Raw genomic sequence first — 7,547 nt, 5'->3', positions numbered from 1 at the left:
TTTCCCCAATAAACCCCTGTTGCCTTCCTACCTGGTACACTGCGTTTGGGTCCTCCTTCCGCCCCCACCACAACATTTTAGCTACCTGCCGTACTTTTGATCTGCAGTACTTGGCCAAATAGACACATTCAACAACGCAAAGTAGTTACAGATATATTGTAAATTGTAAGTAAATTATAAGTAAATTGCATATTCAAGTTTCAAAAAAGCTAATTTTGTCCTTCTCTTAAATTAAAAGGCTTAAATCCTCTTGAATGCTAAAAATGAGCAAAGCTTTTGAACAGTGGAGGAGCAGTTGTGTAAGTTATTTTAAACACCATGCAACACCAGATATTTGCTGAGATCTGGTACCGGTAGTTCAGACAGAGGACTGAAGTCATGCTTGTATTAGCTGTCAGACATCAGCTGTTTTATTCATGCTTCATAAAGGACACAGCATTGTGGCTATCAGCTGACAAGTAACATCCAATTATATTTATGCAGGTGTACTGCACCACCCATTATAACCTGATATTTCTCACTCTACTCTGCTGACTCTCCCTCCAACACCCCAACCGCCTCAATATATGCCATATTTTTGGTATTCTTGATGTAACTAAGATTTAATGTTTGTGTGTGTGTTTATCAGCAGGGGGGATATTTCTCCCAGCAGATTCCTCATGTTCACTGTTTGCATTCTTTGAGCGCTCCCTCAGAGCAGAGCATTTACCACCATATTTTACTGTGAAAGCATCTGCTGTTAAAGGTCAGTGCCTTCAATAAAGTAGCTCCAACTGAACTATACTTGCCATAGTTATGTGCATAGTTTTCCTAAAATGCTTTTCACTAGCATGATAGTGATGTTTTTTACTCTTGGATCATGTATTCTACCTATAACATCACTGACACATTACTAAATTGTTTGTACATTCAAATGAATATTTGGACAGACCTTTTTATGTTGCTAAGTAAGCTACTTGTCACTTGACCATATATGACTGTGTCATCTGCATACATCATGATTTCCACATATATGGTAGACACCCAATGAAAAACAGAAGCCCAAAAATAGAGCCTTGCGGCACTCTTAAGTCATTGTTATTTTAAACACCAAGGGTAAAGTGTATCAGGTATGATTTTATCCACTTCAAGTAATAATAGACTATTTACATTCAAAACACTTAGTGCAAAGTACCGGGTAAGTAACTATGAAAGGCCTCACATAGGTCAAGAGACATTCCTCCTTTACCCAAGTTACCTTGCAGCTCGGTTTTTCCAAATCTATTATGACATAGAGTCTCTGGCCCAAGGCTGTATGACAGGGTTTCATTAGCAACATTTGATATGTCTCATGAGAACAGAGACAACACTGCTCATGAGACTAGAACTCTTTCAAAGGTCAGGCCTTCTGGAGGCTTGCTAAATGGGGGTCCCCTTCTAAAGTTTCTGATAAAGAGGGCCCTCAGGGAGGCAGCATGACATTATACTAAGGTAATTTAGGATAGGGATTTTGTTACGGTTTCAGTTTTTATCCTGTTTCTGAATCCTGTTTTCTGTTATTTTTGTGTTTCCTCCCTTGTCTTGTATGGTGGTATCTGTCTTGTATTCCCCTTGAGTGTCTGTATGTTCTGTTTCCTGTTTTATTTTGAAGTCTGGTCTTTTCTTAGGTTTACTTCCTGTGTTTTCCTGCGACCTGTTTATCCCTGTGAGTTTTTCCCTGCCTTCGTTCTCTGTTTTTGCCTTTTGTGGAATTTTTGCTTTTTGGATTTTGGTTTTGGATTATGTTTTACATCCAGTGCTTCCTGTGTTTGTGCTCCTTTCGTTTTTTTATGTGAACAATAAAACCTTGGACACTCTCTCTTGCCTGCCTGCCCTTCTCTGCTTTTGGGTCCTCATTCCGCTCCCAAACAGGTTTGCTGTTTAAACACAAAACAGGTGCACAATTTTAAATTGACAGTCAAGTGGGGGCTATTATTTATGTAATTGTACCAATTTATGCCAATAACTGGCACTCATTTCTAAGAGCAATTGTAAAAACCTGTAGTGCCAGACATCTTTTACAGTTTTGTAAAGATAATATTTGCACAAAAGATCCTTGTTAATGCCAAAGGCATACAGCTTTTGTTCTTCACATTATCTCTCTGCTTATCCCGTTGATCTCCTTCCCTTTTTTTCCCACCCAATCTCTTTCTCTGTTGTCTCTCACCCAGTATCTAATTGGCTGTTGGAAGGTGACCAAAACATGTACATTTTGTTTGTAAATTTCTCCAGTCCGAAATGAACAAATAATCTACTGCAGTTTTTTGATAATAATTGATGTTAGTTAAACTTAATTTTGTTGACTTACAAAAACAAAAACAATAGAATGGAACTGCTGGTTCTATGCCTTATGCAAACAATAGAGTGTGTGTGTTTGTGTGTGTCTCCTACTCACTCGACTGTGTCCTCCCAGCTACACCAGTGTCTCTGGTCCAGCTTTTTCATGTCCCGAGTGAAATTGGCCAGGCAAAACTCCTCAATAGTGAATTCATAGTCCGGCTCACACCCTGGTGCCGACGCAAACTGAGACACCGCTGAGAGAAGGGAGGAGGAAATAGAGATGTGAACAAAAAGAAAACTCAGAGCAGGCACAAGTGTAAACCATGGATGTAGTTAACTTAGTATTCACACAAATGTTTTGTTCCGTTGTCACTCTAAGTGTGTCTCTGTTTGTGTGTGTGTAGTTCACAGTCAGTGCATGAAGCCTCCTGTGGCCTTGTTAAAAGCTATATTAGGGTGAAAGCACTTAGGACTGAAAGCAGCTACGGTGCTAAGACTGCAGCTACGATACTGAAATGTTGTCGTCTCTTTTTGGGTCACTGCAAACTGAGATGTTTCCCCATCTGTGGGACATGGCACTGAAACACCATCTGCTAACACTGTTAGCAATAAGACCCCAACACGACAAAGATACACACACATACACATGAAAACGCACACAGTAGAAATTAAGTGAACAGGAACATTTTCTGTACGGTTAATTCCTTTTGGACACTGGAATATTAAGTCTGGGACTATGTGTGCTGGTTAAGAGAGAAGGTCAAGATAAGATAAATTGAGACCTTGATGTCTCACGTAGGTAAAACCATGATAACACTGTAAACTGATAACAACGTACGAACATGCTTTGTTTAAAAGAATTCTCAACAGTATCATGATACTATTTGATGGAAAGAAATGAACGAAATACATTTATACAAAAGTTGTTATTCCAGATAATGCCTTATAATCCCCTTTGAAGGCGAGGTTTGACATTTTGGGAAACAGGGTTGTTTCTTCCTGAGTTAGATAAGAAGATCCACTTTCATGTATTTCAGAAAAATATGAAGCTAAAACCTGTAACTTATAAGATTTGCTTGACATAAAGACTCAGAGCAGGTGGGCTCCAGCCAAAGCTTAAAGAATCCACCTACCAGCACCTTTAGAGCTCACTAAGTTTATAAGACATCCTCACTCCCCTAAAATGCTAATTACACAATTTTAAAAACTCATAACCCCGAATGGCCGACCGCCTTCGTTTGCCAGCAAGCAGGGAGTTTTCTTTATTATTACACATGCTTTGAAAATAAAGTATCTGAGGACATGCGCAATAACAGTAATTCACCATCATATATACTCTACAACCGCTTGTGTAAACCGAAAAGTTCAATAACTAAATCTGCTAGTAGCTTGCTCAAACATTTGGACGATGCAATTTTGCTGAGAGTAAATGAATCAATATTGAAATATTTTGACAGAGATGTCACATGTATATACATCCTCACATCTAAACCTCCCTCAGCATCCTTTTTTATGACTTCTTCCCAATTCGCTCCTCCCTTCCTCTTACTTTCTTTCTGACCTGCTGTTTCTCGTGTATTTTGTCTCGGCATACATCTGCATACATCTATTTACATCTCTGTTCATCCCACCTCTTGACATTTTCTCCTCTCTCTCTCTCTTTCTGACCCCCTGAGTATTGGACAGAATAGTTTGTCTCTGAGTATTTCTGGCTTACTATTCAAGTCAACAGGATCATGTGTGAAAATGATGCATGTTTGTAATGCTGCAGAGCAGACGGGTGATAGAAACAGACACAGCCGGATCCAGCCGGTGTCATTTTAAAGTTCAAAAAACAAACTGTAGCTCATAAAATGCTGGTTAAAAAAATGATTAACTTGTTTAAATTCCTACAGAGAATCAGAGTCATGCTGTGAGGAGAGCGGTTGGAAAGGTCTACCCGTCTACACAACTCCGATCAACGCTGCGATCAAAGATAAAGATCAAGTGTGTAAAGGAGGCGCAACAGAGGGAGAGGGAAAGAATTGGAATTTTTTTGTGAAGATCAAATTTATGTTATTGCCAACAATCTGTGACAAAGATTTGTCCAATCAAAATGACAAAAGGGGTTTTCTTTGATCAACTTCAACAGACTATGTCGGAGTTCTCTGATCATCAGGATGCCATCTTCTAAAAGCATTTGGTTTTCGAAGGTTACCTTTTTTTTTTTTTTTAAGCAAGGATTAACTGCAAACTCACGCATTCAAGTTGTCTCCCTTTCTTTCCACTTTGCTACAGAAAGGGCACACTACTTCCTATGTTGGCAATAAATTGGTATTTGACGCAAATTGTGTTGCAAATGTGTCACATATAAAGGTAACTGCTACAGATACTGGGCTGCATACTTTTAAATTAATTGAACACACCGCTATCATTTTTCTGGAGAGGCCAGTGTTCTTTCTAAATATCCTCATCTCAACCTGCATTAACAAATACAGTTTCTATCTTCTTTATACAAACCAACAGAGCCAGAAAATGTAATGCTAACTGGGTTTTGATGTCTTTGATTTCCCTGTCTGTTCTAACATTCAAAGGCTCTGATTTTAAAGCAGTAAGGCAGTGTCATCAAACTCATGCGCACATGTCTTGTTGTAGCAGCCTGCTACATAAGAGAGAGAAATACTATGTGCAAAATGTGTCCCTATCTCTTATCAAATTTACACAAGCATTTAACAAATAAAGGCCAAATTAAACATAATGCACACAAGCACAATGCATGCAGTTGGGCTTGAACGTTTGGGCACCCAAGGTAAACATTTTTTTATAATGTGCATAAAGAAGCCAAGAAAAGATGGAAAAATCTACAAAAGGCATCAAATGACAGATTAGACATTTGTATAAAATGTCACAATAACTTAGATTTTATTTCCATCATTTACTCTTTCAAAATAACAGAAAACAAAAAAATGGCGTCTGCAAAAGTTTGGGCACCCTGCAGAGTTTTTTTTTACCTGGGGTGCCCAAACATTCGAGCCCCACTGGACACTGGTCTGCATGTCGTCTGTTATCCGAGTACGCTATGGACTAATTTAATGAGGCATCTCACTTTTCATAAACCATAGTTTTCATTTTTAATGCAAAGTTGTTTACTTACTACATGCTTGGTGCTGCGTAACCACATACATGTTTAACTCTTTAACCCTCCTGTTGGCCTCAAGGTCAAATTTGACCCATTTTCAAAAAGTTTCTAAATCAGAAATTTGTGTTTTCTTTAACCAAATTGTAAAAAAAGAAAATGGTTCCATTCGCTGCTCCTCTCAAGTTAAATAACTGATCAGTTCACTGTTTCCATTTAATTGTGGTGTTTAATTTAACTTCATAGCATTTTAAGGAAAAAAAAGATTTAAGAACACTGAAAAAAGTGACAGAAATGTAGGGAACAATCTGCTAAAAAGAACTTCTTGAAAAGTTAGAAAAAAAAGTCAAAAAGTGAGAAGAAATGTAAGAGAAAGGTTTAAAAACTTGGTCAAATCGTCAACAAAAAAGTCCAAAAGAATTGAGACAGAACTTTGGGAAAAGTAAAACTAAATGTCTACGGAAGACAACACGAGGGTTAAGCCGTTTAAATTTACTGTAGTGTAAATGTGCAGAAGAGCAGTCAATGCAAACATTCAACGAAGCAAAATGATATCACAAAGATTTAATGACACAAAATCAAGCAAAAAATACTTAAAAATAACTCAAATCCCTGATAGCTGCCGGGCCCTTAAGCCGGCTCTGATTATTCCCATAATAAATCCATTCCATGCGAGTGGGCTTATTGAACGTTGCTAATGATGGCTCGGTTGCATGCATGTTGAGTTGTCCTGCCTGAAGGACACAAAAAAGACTTTGTTCACTCCAACCAAAGTATCATTTCTGCACCAAAACAAAACTATAGTGGAAGATAGTTTTCTGTGATAGTAACACTTTAATCCTGAGACTTGGACACGTTTGACTTGATGGAATTTACCTTACTACAACAACAATTTAAAACAATTCAGAGTAGATTTAAATCAGAAAATACAGCAAAATGGGTACTGAGAAGTTGTTTCAGACAAACCAATGCACCTGATAACATTTCCTTTAAAATTTCAGGGAAAATTGACACATTGCACACATTTATAGATCAAAACTCTGCAGGATAAACACAAAGGACACCTTGCCTTTTTAGCTGAACGTTTTCTCACTAAATGTGGAGCAGTGTTGCCACATCAGTTGAACTTTTTTTAGCCGGTTATCTTATCATGGCCAAATAAAGGCATTGCTTCCAGTAAACGAAAAAACGAAGGCATCAGCATCAGAGTCAAAAGCTTTCCATTAGAATGTCTTCAAATGAAAACAAAGTGGTTCTGTGAGTGTAGCAACAGAAGATATCTGCGAAAACTTCAAATTTATCTATCAGAAGCCAGATGGAAAAACCCATTTGTGCTACAAATAAAAACACCTGTCCACCTAATCTTTCCTCCTGTAACTTGTCAAAAGGTTAGGATGAAATACTCCAAACAGTCTGTAACAAAACGTTGTTTGTCCTCAACATGAGTCCCATTTCTTTTTTATTGCCAAAACACGTTTTCCTTGTGTAATCAATGGTATACCAGACTCATTTCACATTCACAGTGAGGCAGTACATGATGAACCTAGAGGAAAGGTCATGATTGACTTCCCATTTCCTCCTGCAAATCTAGTGATTTGGAGCTGAAACTAATGCAGTGAGACGGCCATTCAATCTGACATCAATCTCTGTAAACAGAAATCTGCATATGAATGCAGAATCTTATTATGTTACAGCCCGTGTTTAATTTTGTGAAGAACGTGTTACATGTTAGACTTTGACAGTTTCAGGTCAGCAGAAACCCTTGAATTCTTAAAGCTCTGACTCAAACAAATCTCTAAATCTTCATTAGCAAAGACCAGTGATGAAAACATCCAGGTAACGTTAGAAGCTTCTCATTTAACCATGAGAAACCTCACTATAATTTTCAGGTTGGAAGGTTTCATGTTGCTAGGTAGGGAACATGAATTACGCTAGGTTGATTCATGTTAAGGTCTGGTAGTTACAAAGCGATAAGTGGATTTGATACTGGATTTGGATTTGAGAGAATGCTTTTGAACCCCAACCAAATACGTGAGAGACTGTACATTCATTGACAGAATTACATTTACTTCAAAACATATTTTTTTGCAGCAAATTAGTAATATATAGATGTATTTTGTAGGAGACAGGTTTT

The 7,547-nt window shown here is 37.9% G+C and overlaps 1 protein-coding gene across 2 annotated transcripts in view; it reads right to left on the bottom strand.

Annotated features, from left to right (window-relative positions):
- The window catches only part of ramp1 (receptor activity modifying protein 1), a 63,831-nt gene that overhangs the window by 18,564 nt on the left and 37,720 nt on the right, over nt 1-7,547 (bottom strand). Inside the window, exon 2 of one of the 2 annotated variants that reach the window (XM_034885670.1) lies at nt 2,414-2,549. In XM_034885670.1, the coding sequence (XP_034741561.1) occupies nt 2,414-2,549 (136 nt within the window). Of the gene's footprint in view, nt 1-2,413; nt 2,553-7,547 lie in introns of both variants that reach the window. The other variant, XM_034885669.1, reaches the window with a different exon arrangement.

This window comes from Etheostoma cragini, chromosome 11 (assembly GCF_013103735.1).
Source record: "Etheostoma cragini isolate CJK2018 chromosome 11, CSU_Ecrag_1.0, whole genome shotgun sequence".
Classification (NCBI taxonomy): domain Eukaryota; kingdom Metazoa; phylum Chordata; class Actinopteri; order Perciformes; family Percidae; genus Etheostoma; species Etheostoma cragini.
The sequence above is the reverse complement of the archived record's forward strand: the minus strand, read 5'-3'. Positions and strand labels throughout refer to the sequence as shown.